At 39.5% G+C, this 20,123-nt stretch overlaps 2 protein-coding genes across 2 annotated transcripts; both read right to left on the bottom strand.

The window, feature by feature from the left end:
- Positions 1-441: 441 nt before the first annotated feature.
- Positions 442-6,780, bottom strand: ro60 (Ro60, Y RNA binding protein). The gene is made up of 9 exons (XM_080503735.1): positions 6,701-6,780; positions 4,748-5,328; positions 4,203-4,423; positions 3,821-3,967; positions 3,596-3,733; positions 3,399-3,515; positions 2,894-3,010; positions 2,570-2,716; positions 442-2,116 (listed from the first exon to the last, which is right to left on the bottom strand). The coding sequence occupies exons 2-9, from the start codon at positions 5,319-5,321 to the stop codon at positions 1,964-1,966; spliced, it is 1,614 nt and encodes a 537-aa protein (XP_080359861.1). The 5' UTR covers positions 5,322-5,328; positions 6,701-6,780; the 3' UTR covers positions 442-1,963.
- Positions 6,781-15,852: 9,072 nt separating this feature from the next.
- On the bottom strand, positions 15,853-17,423 carry rgs13a (regulator of G protein signaling 13a). Its single transcript, XM_080503744.1, has 5 exons — positions 17,292-17,423; positions 17,144-17,197; positions 16,993-17,054; positions 16,733-16,899; positions 15,853-16,613 (listed from the first exon to the last, which is right to left on the bottom strand). The coding sequence occupies exons 1-5, from the start codon at positions 17,372-17,374 to the stop codon at positions 16,428-16,430; spliced, it is 552 nt and encodes a 183-aa protein (XP_080359870.1). The 5' UTR covers positions 17,375-17,423; the 3' UTR covers positions 15,853-16,427.
- Between the last annotated feature and the right edge of the window lie 2,700 nt (positions 17,424-20,123).

The raw sequence follows: 20,123 nt of genomic DNA, 5'->3' as shown, positions 1-20,123 counted from the left end.
AAATGTTTGGCCTTTAGGCCCATACCCATATCCATTCCCTAATACTTGTTTAGTTGACTTTGACACTAGACAGTTTGGTCTACTTACAAAGAAACTGACTTCATAGAATCTTTTTGGAGCAGCAAATTATTTATTAGGGCAGGGTTTACATTGCCACTACAGTAAAGTACATGTTACGCAAAATGGATACACCAGTATGATCAGAAAAAGGTTAACCATGGCGAAGAAAACACTTGTGAACTACCATACTTCATAACTATCTCTCATCTGCCTACAAATGTAGCGTCAACCGTGACTTTACACAAATATTTTAGCTTCCCTAACATTTTGATCTTTAGTCTGAAGAGGAGCCAGATGTTGTAACATGTGGACAAACGACCTTCACAGTTACATAGTCCCCCCCCCCCCCCCCAATAACAATAAAAATAATAGAATCAATGGTAACAGGTTTAGGATGTGCAGTCAGTCATTACAGAAATGACTTCAAAAACAGAGCATTTTAGTAATTTGCTTGCATTTCCCTTAAAATGGACAGCGAAACACTGTTTTCTTCAGTGTTCAAAGAAATATAAAGTAGTGTAATTTAAATCTGTCCTATTGTACATCTTAAAAAAAGTACATTCAGTTCAATGTATTGAAGGGAAGGTAGCAACTATCAGTTAATTTGTGCATAACGAACATTCAACAATACAGAAACACAACTGGAGCAGACTCAGTCATGGTAGAGTTTCTTAAATAGCTCTCGTTTGTCCTTTCTGTACACAATACAGCAAGATCCCAATATGTATGCATAGAATTTGAAATATAGCATGCCAATAATATGTCTTAAAATTGACAGTAAATGGACTTACTTGGCATTGTTATCTAAATATTACCCATAATGAAATTCATATCCCTCCAATAATGTAAAGTCACATTTAAGAGCACCAGGGGTATTCTTCATTTTAAAAAAAAAGAAAACAAAAACATCAGATAAGTCACTTTTTTGCTCAAATTGGCTGACATAAAACAATAACTAAAAGAATTGGTTCTAATCTAAAGGCATCTATTGATCTTATTGTCCACATACATGGCAACAGGGAGGGTAAAGAGCCCCAGACACCCCTGTCCCCCACTGAATCCTCCAGCCCTTCTGGTTGGACCCTGAGCTGCTCTCAGACCACCTGAGAGACATCTCTCCACTGGGTCCGGCTCTACTTTGAGTCTCTCAAATTATAGTGAGGTCCTCCAACCTACGAAGAAAACCCATTTTCGTGACTTTGATCGAAAACCACTAAAGGTAGGAATGAGAAAGCCCTAAGAATTATCTGTTCAAAACAAATAAATCAAAGAATTTGACAGCATATCAAGACACACTGCAAGGTATTCTGTTGCGTTTTGGTGCTTTTTCAGTTATTGTTTATATTTACAGGCTTTCTGGGTTGAAAATACCTCTCCACATTACATCAAACCCGCTAAAGCACACCATAGAAACATATTGAGAACTACAGGAACCCAGCATGGAATACATCTACAGTTGTAATAAGTCACCGTCACTGTGACTACTATTAGTACTACTTCTTGTCATCCGATCTGCCATCCTCTTCTCGCTTTAAATCATTGGCATTCTCTGTGGAATGGGTTACGACCTTTCCGAAAACCATCACATGCACTGGACAGCCTGGCATATACAGACTCTTGACACACTCATTTGTTATCACTTCATCTTCAAACTCCACATAAAACAAAACAAATGCACGTGCTTAACATTTCCAGAGATTCGTCCAGCCTGCTGGACACTTTGTCAATTGACGTGTAAGCAATACAATACAAAAACAGAATCTGGAGTTGTAAATATCAGCATATTTTGGATTAGTGCTGTTTAAGGGCACGCTACATGCTAAATGAGCCATGCAGGTCCACTTTGTGCCTTCTTCTTTTTTCTATCTAATCGACATGGTCAGAAATGGTCCCAACATTCTCCTCAGATTAGATCCTGAGCTAAACTACGAATGACGCTCAGCGCTCCGAGGTCGAAGCCACAGATGCTGATGAGACCGCTGTCTTCTGTGTCTGGGATCGCGTGTCCAATGGACGTCAGTCCACACATCACCAACTTGGAATTTGCTCCAGACACCTGTAGGGAATAAATACATATTGAAAACCATTTTGGTTCATATCAACTTGAACACAAGCAATGTCATGAAAATGTTCTACGTGAGCTGAAGAAAGTATCATTAATATTCTGATCAAGCCCAGTTAGTGTCTCGTTCTGATTTCGAGAAAATAAATCATGCTCAATCAACTAATCGAACCAATAAATATCCAACATATTAATATAAACAACAATGTATGAGAAAATAAGGTGAAAAACAATGCCGTTCTGTAAATCCTCAGTATGAATCAGCCTTTAATATGAATGTGTAAGGGAACTCCATTCCATTTGCCTGATTATGTTTGTACCAATCATCTTATGGATTCATTCGACACCGTGTTCCATAATTACATCTTAGAAAAACGATCTTTACTGATACGGATATTATCACATGAAATCTTTTGCGCTCAAGCAGACATGGATGAATAAATGTACTTGTCTGTGCTTCTTTAAAGTCTCCACCGGGCTGGCGGATATAGTCCACAACGGGTTGTTGGTCAGAATGATGAACACGTCCACCGACTTCCCACTCTCCGTGGCCCACGTGATGGGAAGGGTGCAGTCTGTGCTCCCACTCGGGATCTGGAATGCAAAAGGTCAGAGGCCAAGGTGAGCTTGTGTTCAAAAGAATGAACATGAACCCAACATGTGGGATGTGATGCTATTTTCAGAAACTGTGTTACGCATGGTTATAAGGTTTTGGAGGTGACCCACAACGGGATAACTACACATCTAATTAGGTGTACCGACATGCCGTACCTTAACCAGCTCAATTGTTGTTTCAGCGAGAGTCATATCAGCAGAAATAGCGCAGGGAACCGTAGCTCCCTCAGAATAGGCCAGTACATGTGTGTCTGACTCGGTCCTTGCAAAAATCTGTGGTAGAAACAAAGACGGGGCGAAAACTATCAAGTTAACATTATAAAATCAATCTTGTGCTTGCATACATACACTTTTATTCAACAAGTTTTGTCTTTGGCTATAATTGAGCTTTGTGAAGTTAAGTTGGCACATTTTCTACTTCCAAAGGTAGAAAATGTTGCAAAATCTGACATTCATGGATGTCAGACGTTCGAGTTACAAACTCCTGAAGGGCCGATGGGGCCGAGACGCTACGGAACGGATCCCCCAAGAATCCAGAGAATGTGTCAACATGCCAATTCCTTTAAAGGTGCGAGGTCCTTGGCTCCGCTCATACACGCAGCTGTTCCTTGGCAATTGGCCACATGCGCCGAGGAGTCATCTCGCCGTGATACAGCCTTACCATGGCGATGGCCGCAGCAGCGACGGCCGTGCTGACCGACGTTCCCGGAACGATGCTGCTCAACGACGTGCTCACGTCCACCGCCACCACGAAGCATTTACCCACAGGCTCCATATTCTGAGGACGAGGAGGAATGCGGCTTCACCGTCTTTTAACAGGGCGAGTGGGGCGTTTTTAAAACGAGTAGAAACACTTACCAGAAAACTTTTGTAAAAGGCAGAGTCCATTGCTTTGAGGATGTTGCTGTCTGGCTCCCATTTAGTTTTACCCTGGTATCCTTGGCCTCGTTTGTAATTTTCTGAAGCCAATAGTATGCTGAAAGGATGTATCTGTGCCTGGTGTTGTCAAAACGCATTAAATAACAAATGCTGCCTTGTGTTTATTTACAAAGAGAAAGCTAGACCTGTATCAAGAGCTCCTACCTTCTTTAGTGCCGCCTCGTTCTGGATTCTGTCACACACAGTTTGTGTTTCCGAGCTTCCCGGTTCCAGAACTTTGTTTGCCGTCATCTTTCCCACGATCCTCAGCACTGAATGGAGAGGCATTTCCTTCAACAACGCTCTCCACACCTCAAGGAAACAAATAACACTCATCCTTTTAAGTCGTGAAAAATGGGGATTAAAAAATAAAAAAACCCTTACAGTAGAAAGCCACTTATTTTACTCTGAACTTATACAAAGATGTGATCCCACCCATGTTTATTATTCAATTCTTCAAAAGCTGGGTCTGAAACAGCACATTTCTCCTGAGATCAACGGATACGAGGGAAAACCTCCAGTTTATGTAATTTCAACAGATGCCCACCTGTTTGGACTTCAGATGATCCGTGAGCAGCTGTTCCCTCTCCAGCTTGTGTTCCTCCATTAAGGTGATGACTTCTGTTTCATCACAACTGTGCTTGACCTTCTCTACTACTTCAAGGTATGAGAGCACTTTGACGACCTCCTCAGAGTTCTCTTTGTCGGCATAAGCAACCTGGACCTCCTTCCATCCTTTTGTTACATATTTACTGATCAAGGCAATTGCTACAAACACAAAGTCAGTAGAGTGAGGTTTTGTTTTTTTTGTTCCATTTATTTATCTGTAATTTTTCACATTGTTATATCATGATTGTGTAGTAATATGACTAGCACTGGTTGCTGCCCAAATACTTCAAGTACTAAAGGTTAAAAAACAAAACAAAACTACAGACATCCCGCCCCCGCTGCTTTAAAAAAAATCAGAGGAAACACTGAAATAGTTAAGCAGTTATCAGTAATGCAATTGTGAATCGAGGCAATGGTAAACATTTTTGTTAAATGTATATCCTGTTTTTAATTCATTTTCAATATATGTCTGGATAATCTCACCATCTTTAGCTGGTTTGGTGTGGGACAGTCTGAGCAGATCCTGGTGCGTCCAGCCCTCCCTCTGTTTACACCTGGTCACAGCTGCAGCCAGACTCAAAGCGTCTTGCTCGTTGTACCAGTCAGACACGGCTTTCCTCAGAGCGCGTCCCCACATCCCACATTTCATGCCCTCTTTCAACTCTTTCTTGTACTGGATGAAACAAAACAGATGGGCAGGGTCCCGGCAGACTTCCTTCAGTGCTTTGAATGCTGCCTGTCTGGTCTTCAGCTCGGAATGCTGCGAGCACAAAGCCAAGGCAAAAAAAGACGGGCCCAGTCTGACAGCTCGCCCGTCCTGAGCGAACCTCTTGATCTCTTCCACAACCTCAGTGCCCCGGCCTTCCTGAAGCATAGCGAGCAGAGCGCCAGCGTTCTCCGTGCTCGTTCGACTCTCCTCTCTGGCAGTGTACACGTCTCCTTCCGAGCCGTAGCACAGGAAGCGGCACAGCCTGGTTTTGTCGTTAACCTCCCATGGACAAGCACCACCTGTTGAGTTCTGCATGTGGTTGCTTGTAGTACTTCCTGATGGCTCCATTGCAACACTTAAAAGGAAAGAGATTAAAAGGAATATCAATTTCTGCTCTGAATGCCAAATGGATCAATACAAGACATCAATGTGTGCGTGTTTGTTTGCACACAAGTCTAATGTATACACTTCATATTGCTATATAGACACATTTTCATAGATTATAATGACAGGAAATAATGGCTATTGTGCAGCACACTTCAGTTGGAATAACAAATCTACACAAACTAAAGGACAGACTAAAAGAGCCCATCCAAAGATGAGGACCAGAGGAAGTGAAAAATAGTGACCAAACACATGCAGCATGTTAATCACGAGTGCATCCACAGGGTGCTGAAGAGAAAAACGTAGCTATGCTTTAAATTAAACTCTTCTGTCTGTATAATATAACCACACACACACACACAAATAAATAAATCACTGGGTTCATAAAAGACCATTTACTGTAATCCTCTATGCAAAATGCAAGAAAGCAGTATAAACATTTCTTCTTTATCTTTGTTTGAAACATTTTAGGTTTATATGTATTGCTTAGTTTATAGTGTTGACATGTTCATTTGTGTTGTGAACTGATCCCATCAGTGGGTAATTATAGTGTGAGGAGTGTGTGGGAGTTTTGTGCAGGATACACACTTCTCTGTGGGAGGACGAGTAAGAAAACTTCGCATTTGGGAAAATCAAACTGACAATGTAAACTGACACAATATAATCAATGGACAACACTCTTAAATGAAATGTGCCGGGATTGATGTCAGGATTACGCTGCACTCAGTGCAAAACTTCATGCACATCCATGATGTCAACAAACAATAACTGGCTGGAGCTTATTAAAACTCCAACGAGAGTCAGAGCACTGAGCCAGCGACCAACTCACTGCACTGATAGAAATAGCTTAAAGCCGATTACAAGACATGATGATACACACAAGACACGCCACACACTGAACTCATTAATAAACCTGGGAGACAACTTAAACACTAATATTTCACAGAGAGCCGAAACTGTTCAGTAGCTCGTCAACCTTTGCTAGGCTAGTCAAGTTAGTCAACCGATTAATATTATAATTATGTGGATGACAAGTGTTCGGCTGCGTTGCAAAACGCCGTTTTCTGGAGTTTCTCATCCACAAACAAACCGCATCCATGTGCGAGTCGTCCACTTTTGTTCTGAAGTCAAACTATAAAGTGTCGGATGTGAGCAATTTTCCAGCCGGACACCGGAGAGCTGGGCTCGGCGCTTTCATGCGATTCGTCCCGGGGATGGGCAAGCTAGCGAAAAAATAACGGTCGTCAAACTCCCGCTGAACTGTGTCGGATAAACCGAGGGCAGATAACCTTTTCAGAGTGGAAAAAAATATATACAACTTGATGATATAAACAGGCACTTACCACAATGTATATACACAGTGCTTAAGTTTTAGATGCCGCCGGGAGCGAGACGCAGAGAGGCCTCACCCCCTTCAACCTCACTCAGCTACTAGGGGCGGCGCCGCGGTGCATGCCGGGATACGGAGTACCAAAGGGTCTGTTACCGCAAGTAGGTGGAACAAACGATGACGGATCCATTACGGCGACGCCTTTGACAAAAAACTAAACTCAAACAAAACTTATTGTTGTCAGAACTGTTGATTAAACTTGATTCTGTCAACACCGAATGTATTCTCTCGGTTTTTAAAGTGTAAATGTATTCTTGAGATGGTTTTATTGTTTCCATATTATAATGAATTCCATTTAAAAAGAATTGAGATTAGGAAAAAAAAATGTATAGGCTTACTTAAAAAAATGAATACAATAGATTAATTGGAAGCCTGCTTCACACTTTGAAAACTATAAATAGGCCTGTGCATGATGACCATAAACACAGTCCTCTTGAAATGGTCATTGAATCAATGTATATCCCGATTAATGGAAAACAACAACTTTAGTAATTTGTGTTACCCTACTACTATTTCTTCTTACACATTTACAAAATAAAGCCACATCCAGCTACATCTGTTCGATCCATAACTTCTGTTTAACAGATACATGGGGATTCATTCAATCCAATACTATATGACCAGAAATGGCAAACTGTTACTGAAAGCAAACAAAAACAAAACTAATGTAATTTAAAAAAAAAAGATTATCTTTGCTACAACATACTTATCTCATATAAAGTAGCTGTTGTTTAACTTGTTGAAACCTTAAAAATAATTCTAATATTTATCTTGCTTTGAAAACAAATGCTCTGCTCAAAAAGTGTCATATCTGCTCTATGTGAGAGACAGGTGTGTTGTTGCTAGTTTTCTTCATTGGGAACATCCTTAATGTTCACACATGTCACCAAAGGGAAAAGAACATTTGTGCACAATAACAAACAAACAAACAATAAAGGCAACCGCTGTTTTTCAGTTTTGTCACATGACAATGTTTGGAGAATTTCCTAGTAAAAAAGCTCAGAGAGACAGAATACACAGGAATCAGACTGCGAGTGATTTGAAAAAGTTTAAGGCAATTGCATTACATTATTCTTCCAAGAAGAGAAAGTGTCACAGTACAACCTTTGCATGATGGAGTTTGTCAAACTCTGAAGTCAGACAGCACCTTCTTACAGGCTGAATTGTTTTGAGTCTGCATTGAAGGACACCAAAAGTTGCACAGGGGTTCCAAGACTACCTAATGAAATAGGTCATTCTTGGACACAGACTACAAAATTACATAATTCTCTATGAGACAAAACAATATTTCTCTGACAGACAACCAAAACTAACAATACCAGTTCTTAGAATAGAATAGAATAGAATAGAACTTTATTCCTCCCAAGGGGGAAACACAAACTTACAACAGCTCAAGGTAAAAAAAATGCAGAAATTATAAAATTAAAGATTTCAAATATGTAAACATATGTAAATATCTAAACAAGAGCAAAAAACAGCACAAAAAATAGAAGTAAAAATAAAAAAATAAAACAATCCAGTAAGAAAAGAAATCCTCTAAAAATAGAGTAAATTGACAGAATTCTTCTCTAACACTTCTGGATCCGTAGTGATTTTATTTACTGTATTTCAAGAAACCTGCTGCTCTTTTTTTGTTGCAAGTTTCCTCAGTTACCACTGGGTGGCAATAGCACATAAGGACATTTGCTGCACTTTCATTTCACAGCAAGACACACGTCGGTTTTTTTTGCTCAGTGTTTGAAAGACATGATCAATTCTAAATAATTCACAACAAAGCACAACTGGGTTTTACATTGCTTTATGATGATACGCTGCATTATCCTTTTCATAAATTAACCCTACGCTCACAAAATTTAGAAATTAAAACTTTTGTAGTCATCTATGTTTCCTGCATATATCTGTAAATAATAATTGTTTGGTTGTCACAGCCATAGAAATCCCAGTTTAGCTTTCATCGTGCACCAGATGGCATTCCCTGCAGTATGTAATCTCCATTTCACTGATACAGCTTTAAGTCTCGCAAGACATCATGTTGCTGTGATGTTCTGAGGAGAGGAGAGGTGTCTGAACAGTGCAGAAAAAAACAACGCTTCCCTGTTCTGTCTGTGGAACTTTTCTCAGCAACATGCATGATGTCAGTCTTTGTGCTAGAGACAGAGGTCATGCCAGAGGACGACTGGTTTTGAATTTTGCCGTATTGTGCCTCGAGCGCTTGCTTTCCTTGAGGCCTTACAGTGCTTCCCAAGACCTCTCTGCTTCGGGGTTGAAGCAAACAGACGTTTGTATTGCTCAGACTGAAGAAACCGTGGGAAAGCGCCATTCTCCATCAAACTGTAGATTTTCTTCTGTGCCACATCGAAACATGACTGACTCGGCTGCTGGAGACTCTGACTGATAATGTCCTTTGTGTAGAAATCTAAGTTAACCTGGAGGAAAGACATTGAAAAAAAGAACCATTACCAGAGATAAATGGTATCTAATAGTTCAATTTATTTTACACCAAATTTCCTTTATAAATGACGTCAGCATTTGTTACTATACTATGTGGCTGTACCTGTTTGGGAGAGTCATCCCTGATGAATTCCTCATAGATACTCGCAGCCCTCTGTGTACGTTCCTCTGGACTGTCGCAGGTTTTGAACTCTTCACAGGCCAGCCAAAAGTCCAGGCTTTCCTCGCAGAACTCCAACTTTAGAAATTCCCCAAATGCAGTTTGTCCACCTTATACATGAGGGAATATAACTTCATTAGAAAGAACACAGTAACCAACCATGATATTAGTTTTGTGCTGCTTGAAAGCAGATGAAAATTACTTTTCTTGGAAAGTAATGTCTCCAGAGATTCCCCCAACAGGCTTGCTTCATTTGTTTCCTGTCTGCACACAAAAGGAAACAGGTTCAGGGATTTGTTAACAATACGACCAATAAATAAATAAATAAAATAAATCAGGCTGTGCAACATGCAAATGCACCAAAATCTAATCAATAAAACACCTGATTGTTTTGGTCCAGGGTAACGGACTCAGTACGAGGCTATGGATTCTGGATTTCCATGCGATATCTCTGCAGGAAAGAATAACAGTTACAATATTTATGACATGTAGCTTCCCCAGGTGCATAAGGAGAAAAAAAACTTCAGAACTGGCCCCCAATGTAAAGGATGCACACTGTACTTACATTCTCTTTGTGTCCCGGAGATCCATAGGTGATGCTTTACAGAGACTATTCATTGTTGAATTTGAATTAGACGACTTGTGCGTGAATGATAATGCCTTTCAGTATGCATGCTGAACCTCAGAGGGTTTTTTTTCTGTAGATTTCCATCTTCTCCTCTCCACTGCTGACTGCTTCCACTCACTGATGAGAGTCGGGGTCAGAGTGGAGTCTGACTGTCATGTCGACACATTTCTCCCTGAATTACCGGTTTTTGCACTCGTATCTACCCACCGTACCACCCCTTCTGTCTGCTATTGTTATATAATTAGAAATCGCCATATGAATGCTCAAAGTACGTCAAACCTTGTGTTTCTCCTCCCCGTTTAAATTTAGAACAAAACTTTGCTGTGTGTCGTAACCCTCCATCACATTCTCCACACTTAAGTGCATTACATAGCTCTTCAGTCTCTACGTCACCTAGCTCACTATTCAAGTCTCTGCTATTCTTAGTTGGAGGTCAAGTAGTCATGAGTTTCTTTTAAAAGTTATGCTGCTCTCTCTTTCTGTCTTCGACAGTATTTTTTTTTTTAAACTTTCCATCCACTACTTTTCTAACTTCATACCGTTTATATGTCTTTTCACATTGCACTTGCTCTCACAATGTTGAGAGGAATGTCAAGTATTTTGCAGGAACTTAATATGTCACTGAGAAAGTGAAAGTAAAAAGACTAGTCAATTCCCAGAAGTCCATTATGTACTAATAGTTGTTTATGTCCATTTGAAAGAAATAGAAAAATTCCACCGAAAGGCCAGACTTTAAACACAATAGTGAACACATTTTTCAAAAGCAGAAATCAAATAAAGTTGTTACTGCTACTGAACTAAAAGCTCACCTGAGCAGTCCACTCTCCTAATTCTGCACAAGTGGCCAATTTAGGGGGGAAAAGGCCAAAGGCAGCATGCAAGAGGGAAACTGGCTGCTGAGGTGACTTTGCATAATGTAACTATAAAAATGACATGTTGATCTATTTGGTGCAGATGTGCCTCAGGCCATATTTACACGACAACGTTTCAAGTGAAAACGCACCTTTTCTGCATGTTAATTTCAGAAATGTTTTGCGTTAACACGTCAACGTTTTCAAAACAATGTCTGTTTACATATAAATTGCAGAAACACTGAAAATTATGTAGTTTTCATGTAGCATCACTGGTTGTTTCTATTTGTAGTGAAACAACATGCATGCGAGCTGAGAACAATACACTATAAGCATTGGCGATTACACAGACATAAGTATGGACGGACGACCAAGTTGGATAGTTATTACAGTGACTCTATTCTAAAACTTCCAAATCCCAGGAGAGCAATGGGCCGGGAGTCATGCCACGTCTCAGTTGTCGGAGTTTATTTGTATGATTGGAATTTACAGTCGGAAGATCTTTTTTTTTCTTCTGCTCTACTGTTACTGGGGAAACAGTGAGTGAATGAAAACAAAGTGACTTAAATACCACAGACAGCAAGCCAAACCGACACGGATGAGACACCGCAGCTCAAATGACTGAAACTGAAACAAGATGTCGTACATGATGGACAGTGTGATCTGCAGGACCAGACTGTGCTGGATTAACAGGATGTGGTTCTGACAGAGAAAACCTTTAGTCTCAAATACATCCCCGAGTGGGCTGGAACATTATTATCGATTTCGAAGAGATAAACAAGCCAAGACATATTTTGTTAACGTCATGACAGCCCCATTTGAGAAGACGTAAAAGACGCACTGATGATTTTATGATCGCAAAACCGTTACAACTTCAGCATATCAATGAAATAACAGTCCAGCTCAGTCACTGGCACAAGAGCTCAGACTATTATGTCTGCATGGCAATGCACGATTACACACCGAGTGAAAAAAGTCACAGTGTTTTCAAAAGTTATTTCAAGTTACCACCTCAGGTCCTGGTGATTTAGTCTTGTGACTTCCTCAAAACAAAATGAATCAAACTCGTGACACCCAGTCACAGGTTGTAAAACCTAACATGTGTTCGTTGGAAGCTTTTGTGTTTGAAATGACAAACTAAGACAGAGCTGGGAATTTTGAGGGACTCTTCAAAACCACAGAAAAAGGCTTTTGCTATATCCCCATATTGCCATTAGCCTTTAATTGAGATGGTAATAAGTGAAGCACTTAGCACAAGTAGATTTTAAGGTTTTGTTATTAATTTATAAATCTCTGCACAGTTGCCTATATCTCAGAATTGATTTTATTATATGAGCCTTCTTGAGCCCGCAGGACTTCAAGTCATGGCCTTTTAGTCATTCCTAAATATAGAACAAAAGTCCTCTGTGAGCAATCCATTCATTACTATTCTTGTCTGAACAGCCTGAAGAGCAGAGAGCAACACTAAATATTAATTTATTAAAAAAAGAGCTCAAAACCCACCACTGTAATGATAGTCATATTTTAATTGTCACTTCATTTATTTATTTATTTATTTATTTATTTATTTATTCATTGATTCATTTATTTACCTTGCTGTATCCTTGTCTTGCCTTTGCATTTTAGTTGTACTTTTTGACCTTATAAATGCCTCACTGTGGCTCTTTCCTCACTGCAGATGTGAGGAAGCTCTTTGCTGCCTTGACTTTATATCTAGTCCTTGTGTTGTGTTGAATGACGGGTGCTGGTCCTTTCATTTTCATTGAGTAAAGCATATTATGCAACAGCATTCTTGCATGAAAAGTTCTCTAGATTGATTGACTGATTGATTGATTGATTGAAAAACATTGATAACCAGTAACAGATTTTTCTTCTATATTCGTTCTTGTCTTACAATAAATTATGAAAAACCAACGTGTTCATTTATCTCATGCACCTGCACATTCCATGTGAAACTCAAGAAAGGGGCCAAATGAATAAAAGTGGATGTTTCTTTCTGATGATTCATTATCAGGGTCATTACTGTCACAAACAATTGCAGACCAGAAATCCAAAACCAAAATATTTACGTCTATCTTTGTGTGACTGTTACACCATTCCCTACATTAAAAAACTGCAGTTATACTTAATCAGATTACAGGATACTGGGAAATATGGCAGACCTTCATCTGCTCGCCATATAAATGAAGATCAGAGTGGGTCAGCATCTTCTTCGGTCATCACCATCGTCAATCTAAGCTTTATGTGTGACTCACAAAATCAACAGTTAAATGACAGTATGATGTTGCCGTTTATAAAACCTTGTTGTCAAATAAGAGATTACATAACCATTAATATAACACTTAGATATAAATATAGAAGCTACATTTGCATGAGAGGCTGTGAGGATTATAGTGAAAGATTCATTTTACATAATACAGCAGCAAATACCAAGAGCTGAAAAGATTTGATACGTTTTCATTTGCAATTCATATCAGGGTACTTTTGCTGCCCGGTAGTTGCATCTTAGAGTTAACCTCACCAACGAGCCTGTTCACAGACAGTCAATTAATCTGTCGGTTATCAATGGTACATACATATGAAACCACTGAACCATTTAAAGTCCCAACACTGGGGTGGCTTTGAAATAGTGGGACATCTCACCACAAATCACCTGTTTTTTGTCTTTAGGCATGCACATGGTACACAGAATATTATTTGCACCTCGAGTGAGGTGGGGTTTGGGGTTTTCCTACACTTTTGAAATCCTGCCACTTTGTAACTATTTCTGTGTATATCTACTGTATTCAGTGTAAATGACTGAAAATGTGAAAAAAAGCATTCCTGGTGAATAGTCATGTTAGTGCTATGGCTCCAACGATGTGTAGTCGGTCATTGTTACTTGGTTGGTCCAAACAGACTTTTCTCGGAGAACAATGACCAGCATTATCGGCAGGAATTTGAGTGAAAAATAGCTTTTCAACATTTTTACTGATGTCACAAGCACATAAAAATATGCATGCACAACTTAATGTTCAGTCACATGAAATCAGAAAAAAAGCATGATCCTCGTTATGAGCTCCGACTGTGCAGACAGTACAGTCATGGTATATATACTCTGTTATCCTTTTGTGAACCTTTGTACGATTGTGTAACTGAAGACTACACCAGTTAAATCTTGAGAGCTATTTCTATGTTTCTGTGATCTGTCCCAGAATATTTTTGACCTCATGCTAGACTGAGGCAGATTCTTTTATTTATTTATTTATTTTTAAATCTGGCAGAAAATTCTACATTTGACCAATTCACCTCATTCTGAAATAGACCTGAAACAAAGCCCTTCTGTGTTGAACTGTTCCAGCAAAGTCACAGTGACCTTCTGAACAGAAATCATGTGGTTACTTCTGCCTCATGACACACATTGCAGATGAACTCCGAAGTTACACGGCGGAAATTTACTTTCAGTTGCCGCTTAACATCTGCCTGGATGGTCGGTGTCCTTAAAGTTCTGCATCAGTAATTTAAAGCTGTGCGTCATTCACTGCATGATCTCTCTCGAGTCTCCTTCTGATAATATGGATCCTCATATGACTAACGTGACGCAGGAGCATTTTGCTGCTAATAAACAAATGGGTACAAATGAGGAAATGATGGGTGATGGTTGGGTCACTTGACAAACTCTGTTTAAAAAAAAAAGAAGAAGAAGAAAGGTTAGTGTAAAAACGAACACGATGTTCTGATGATCAAAATAAATTTTTTTGGTGACCTCAAATTTTTGGTTTGTGTGCACACACTGTAAGTGAGATGAAAAGAGGATGTGGTGGCAACCGTTGGGCTCTTCCCTAAATTATGTAACCTTTAACAAAACGGTAGGTGATGTGTTCTCACAGATAAGCTTCACCCTTTGGTTCAAACATAGCTTTCTTTTCATCCTTTTTTTTTTCTTGACAAGAAAAATAATGCCATTTTAGGTTGAAAACCTTCAAAAGAGAATTAGGAACAAATTATGAAGGTCTGTTCACTGTGCTTATGAATGCTGAATGAATTAAAAAGGGTGAGTGAATAGTAAAAAAAACATTCAAAGGAAAACCCATTCACACGCATGAAAGGCCAATGACACAGGAAAGACTGATGGAAACACAGATTCTGTGTAGGTGGAAGTACAATGCAACAACTTGTCTTACTTGCTGTCTGATAGGCTTTGTTTTACCATTGTACTCCTACATGCTGAAAACCTCAGCAACACAGAGCCCGTTTTGATCTCCCACATTTAACTTCAACACTCTCAAAGATACCCCATGTGCAAGACTGCATAGCATAAAGAACAAAAAACAAGACATCGAGAATATCTATTTTGTGGTATAACAATACATTTGTTCTTGTAGCCTGGAGTTTCAAAGAGAAGCAGATACAAGATGATGCAAAAGATAAAATGCATCTTACAGTCATGAGAGCGTTGCTGAACAGGTTTACTGGGTGTAGTTTCCTGTGCCAAAAGGGTGAAAATGCCACAAAGTCATACCAATCATAAAAGAATGCAACAGGAACACAAATAGGCATGACACGTCAAAACAGAGATATTATCTGAAATGATCAGTTTGCTATTTGTTGAGATGGATCCTCATCTGTCGGGGAGGCACATCTTTCTCAACATGATGATATGAAAACGAAGTATCTTTTATAATTCATAATGCTTTATCGCTGTAATGTATTGTTGCCTCGGCTGAGCTCAGCAGCTCTGTTCTATTTGTGCTATTCAGTATTGTTGTACAGGTTGCTTATGTGCCAGAACTCAAGGTCCTGCATGACTAACCTTTCCTGGTATGCTGCACTGCTGTACATATTTTTGAAGAGATAAAAACCACCAAGCATCAAATGCTGCAACTGTGACCAAGTATGTGTATGATTGAATGAGAATACATGAATGAACTGGTGGCTATGTTGCGTCTGAGAGCTGAAGTAGAGTCATGAGAGCCTCTCGTTATTTGTGGCTGTGGCTTTTTTTTCCATATTTGAATGTATGCGATGTCTTTTCATTAAAAAAACAAAACATTTTAATGTTTGCAGTCATAATCATTTCACAATTTACAACACAAAATGTATAGCTTATTACAGATAGTCATAGTCGCATTGCATTAGTTTAATGTAGCAGAAAGAATCCACACCTCCAATGCTGTTGCTTTAGTGACTTACACTTAACCTGATGTGCAAATACAGACACCTTATCCTGTTCAGGAGGTGCTTTTTGCACCACATACACAGATATTTTCCAGGATTTCCCTTGCATTAATTGCTGAAGCAGCATAAAGTCTGACTTTGCAGTTTATTTTACAGTGGTCGCTATTGGTTAAGACTCATTTTTGACCAGGCTGCAATGTTTTCCTTCACACACTTTCTGAGAAAACGCCCTTCAACTCTCCAACTTTCTACAGCCGATCACCGGCCAACCACTAAGCAAACTGCACAGGGAGGTTTTTGTTGTTCAGTTTGGTGTTCAACGGCCTCACTTCCAGAATAAATAAACCCCACACCTTCTCTCAGGTAGTCCAGCTTGGGGCACGGCGGCACGATCCGGCTGCTCCATATGCATTGTCTCTTGTCTTTCTTCTCTTTACATCTTCACGGACTCTGATGTGGAGTCCAAGAACGTCATGTATATGTCAGACTTCAGGAAACGCCGGTAGGAGTCCCTCTCCATTAAGCCGTAGACAATCTTCTGAGCATCATCGAAACACATCGGGGATGGCGCCTTGATATTCCACCTGATCAGCTCTCTGGTCTTCTGATCAATGTTGATCTGAAAGCAGAGGAAACATAATGAGGGACAATATAATCCAAAGCAGTAGCACCTCTCCCAGCTCCCTCCTTTGAAAAGAACTGTAGGTCCCCCTGCATTATTAAAGCCTCTGTGCTTACCTCTCTGGGAGACTCTGGCTGGATGTAGCGTTTGAAGATCTTTTTGGCCCTGGAGGACATCCTGAAGGAAGACCTGATCTTCTTATAGTCCTCACACACAACCCAAAACTCAAGGTTTTCGTCACTGAACTCTGACTTCAAGAAGGCCTGGAATATCTTCATCCCATCTGTTTATGTTGAAGAGATGAGCAGTAATCAGCCACCATCTATACACGTATCTTGACACTCCTGACTTTGTGAGTGTGAAGTGAGCCACTTACACTTAGATGATAAAAGTCTCTCGAGTGAATCGGACCACTGGGATATCTCTTCAAAACAGAGCCTGCAAAAGAAGGGTGTATGTTACTCACACATGAGACACATGAGAAGTGTCGACATCTTGTTTCCATTGAGGAGCGAAACTTCATTTACCCCTCAGTGGACTGAGATGATCGACACTGCAGTCGAGATTTCAGGTTTCCTGCCCTAGTAAAAGAAACACAAACCAACAGAGATTATTTTCCGGAATTAAAAAAAATAAAAAATACTCAAAGCAAAAAATAAAAGACAAAACGTTTACCTGTATTTTCCTGTCTTTTTGTCGTCACTATTCATGTTTAAGTGCCACAGCTCCCCCAGTGGACTTGTGACTAGGCTCGGCATGGCAGCCGTACCTTATATGAGACTTGAGCTGGAGATGCTGTGAAAAACGTACAGGATGTCAAACTGTGTACAAGTCGGATGAACATGCTCTGTGCCGGCTTTTATACACAAGACAGAAGTTTGAAATGAGGACTGCGAGTCGCGTCACAGCTCCATCCTGAGCTAACCGCAGACAAAGAGGAAGTTGGGGTTGACGCAACTGTGCAAGGAAACATGTCACAGACGCTTACAGTTGTCACTTCATACTGTCCTCAAACCTGTAGTGTTGTTTGTTTACTCAAACATCCAGAGATGCAAACAGGCAGTGGAAACTTGGGCAGCAGATAATCAAATGCTTTGCCCTTTATCCATTTATGAGGACTGATTCACACGTTTTACGTTTTGGAAATATTTCATTAAATAGCCACTAAAAGCTGTTCCAACATATTAAAACCTTATTTATTTATTTATTTATTAAGCTTTTTAGTTTTAGATGGCAAGAAAAGAAATTAGGTTATCTTGTTTTTGCAAAGGAACAACTGAATAAATTCTCATTTTCGTTATTCAACACAGTCTACAGTTTTGCTGCCTGGCCCCATATAACTTATAGGTTTTTTCTTTATAAGATATCACCCTAACAGCTTGAGACTTGTTAGTTGCTTTTTTAAAGTGTAAATCTTTCCTTTGAACGTTGATCTTTGCTCTTTTCTTTTTTTTTTTAAGCTCCCACTGGAGATATGTTTGCACATCATGATGCAATGAAATATAATTTTGTATTTTTTAGATATTCATATTTGTCGCTCACATTTGTTTCGCTGGTGAGTTTCTTTCCTTTTATCTGTGCTCTCACTAAAGTCTTATCATTGTCATACAATGACAACTGACATGTCTTTATTTGTTTTTCTGACTCTCGTCTCTTCTTTGATGTCTGGTAGAAACACAACTTCAAACCTTTGACCCCAGAGTGTCAAACTGCTCTGGCTATAATTTCACCTCTATGTCTGTGTGACACATTTCTCTGGACGTCAAAAAGCATAAATGTCCATAGGAACTTCATCAATGTTTTGTTTATCAGAAAACTGTAGTTCCTCTGGATTTTAAATCCCATTGGGTGGTTTCACTGATGTAAGCAATACGATACAGAGCATGACTTTCCAATGTTTTATGCAAACATTGTTGTAGGTCAAGTTCTGCTTTTTTCCCCTCGCTAACAATTAACTGTGTGCAACATTGTTGAGGTTGGTTTTATGGCTATGGGAACCACCCCAACTTATGGAGTCGTATGCTGTGTTATTTTTTAAATTAATTAATTAATTAATTAATAATTTTTATGAATGAGAGATTTTGTGATTTTCAGATGAGAATGTAAGCATCGTTGAGACAACTTTACACTGGGTGGCTCAAGTGGATCCTTGTTGACTGTGTGCGAGTACCTCCATCACCGTCCATCACAGGAGTACCTCAATCACTGTTCATCACAGGAGTACCTCAATCACCGTCCATCACAGGCCACAGAGACTGATGACCATTCATATTCACATGTACTTGTTTCAATTGAAACAGGACTATGTAATAAAAACCCCTGCACACATGAGGAGAAAGCATGGACACTGCATTGAAAGGCCCCTGACCGCTGTGGTGTGAGACCTTTAACTACCACACCACCACCACCACCACCACGGGGGACATGGTGTGACCTGCTCGCACATTTTCACAACTTCACAATATTGTGAAGTCGTGCTTAGCTTCTGCTATGCTCCTTATCCTCATGCAAAATGCAGAAGAGTCAAACCTCTTAACACTGTCCATTTTTAAAGTCCATAATCTAAGTAAGATTGAACAGATTACAAATGAGCTTCTTCCAAGAGGGGGCGTTTTTCCACACACAGTGCTTAAAAGGATGCTGTGAGATGACGCTATAACTACTCAGAAATCACAAACATTTAATTCCAGTAATTGTCACGAGTTTACCTGCCCACAGTTTTTGGATTCTTGTTTTCTTAAAATGCAAATACTGTTTTCCTTCACTGCACTAGAGCCTGAGGCCTTTTTAGTTGTGGCAAATGATTGGTCTGTGGCATCTTGAGACAATGATTTCTCTTTGTTTAAAAGCAACAGTTAAAACCCTAGTAGTTTGGATCAAGGCTGCTTATGTGAGGCTCTAATTAGTCACAAAGCTGAATTGCTTATGTCCACAGTAGTTAGCGAGAATTGGCTCCAGCGCCTCGCAACACTGAACGGGATAAAAGTGATACAGAAGATTGATGCAGGTATTATTTTTACCTGCCTTCAATCTTAGTTCCCCATGTTGATGAATTTTGGAAATAAGTCCTACAGATGATTTCATTAAAAACTACCAAAAACATATATATCATGGCGGCACTATAACATGAAGGGATTTCATTGATTGAAAAACAAAAAACTACAGAAAAATTAGGAAATGCAACAGGCATGTTTTTATTGTATGGGCTCAAAGACAAACACACATGAAAATAGAAAATCAATTTATTAATATAATATTAATTTGTGGTCTTCTGAATGAATGTAGGCTGTGAATTATCTTCATGAATCAGCAAAACAGTAAAAATGCAAGCATTTACGCAAACATGAGCTTCTCCTGAGGTAAGCGGTGCTTTGTTACATTAGATTACGTTACAATTTTGTGTGTCAGCCTGACAGGAAATACTTGGTTTGAGATAAGTTGATGACATGGCATGATGAGTTTAACTCCTATCTCATTTTCTTTATTGGTTGCAACATCAATTTGCGA

This window comes from Blennius ocellaris (genome assembly GCF_963422515.1).
Source record: "Blennius ocellaris genome assembly, chromosome: 10".
Lineage (NCBI taxonomy): Eukaryota > Metazoa > Chordata > Actinopteri > Blenniiformes > Blenniidae > Blennius > Blennius ocellaris.
The sequence above is the reverse complement of the archived record's forward strand: the minus strand, read 5'-3'. Positions and strand labels throughout refer to the sequence as shown.

Bases quoted from the DNA above. Each gene is read 5' to 3' on its own strand.
- ro60 (XM_080503735.1), bottom strand. From the start codon at position 5,321: ATGGAGCCATCAGGAAGTACTACAAGCAACCACATGCAGAACTCAACA. The intron at 3,516-3,595 runs GTAAGTGTTTCT...CCTCGTCCTCAG, and splicing joins CCTTTTACAAAAGTTTTCTG to AATATGGAGCCTGTGGGTAA. The intron at 2,117-2,569 runs GTACATTTATTC...TATTCCCTACAG, and splicing joins CTTTAAAGAAGCACAGACAA to GTGTCTGGAGCAAATTCCAA.
- rgs13a (XM_080503744.1), bottom strand. From the start codon at position 17,374: ATGCCGAGCCTAGTCACAAGTCCACTGGGGGAGCTGTGGCACTTAAAC. The intron at 17,198-17,291 runs GTAAACGTTTTG...TTCTTTTACTAG, and splicing joins AAAAAGACAGGAAAATACAG to GGCAGGAAACCTGAAATCTC. The intron at 17,055-17,143 runs GTAAATGAAGTT...CTTCTTTTGCAG, and splicing joins TCATCTCAGTCCACTGAGGG to GCTCTGTTTTGAAGAGATAT.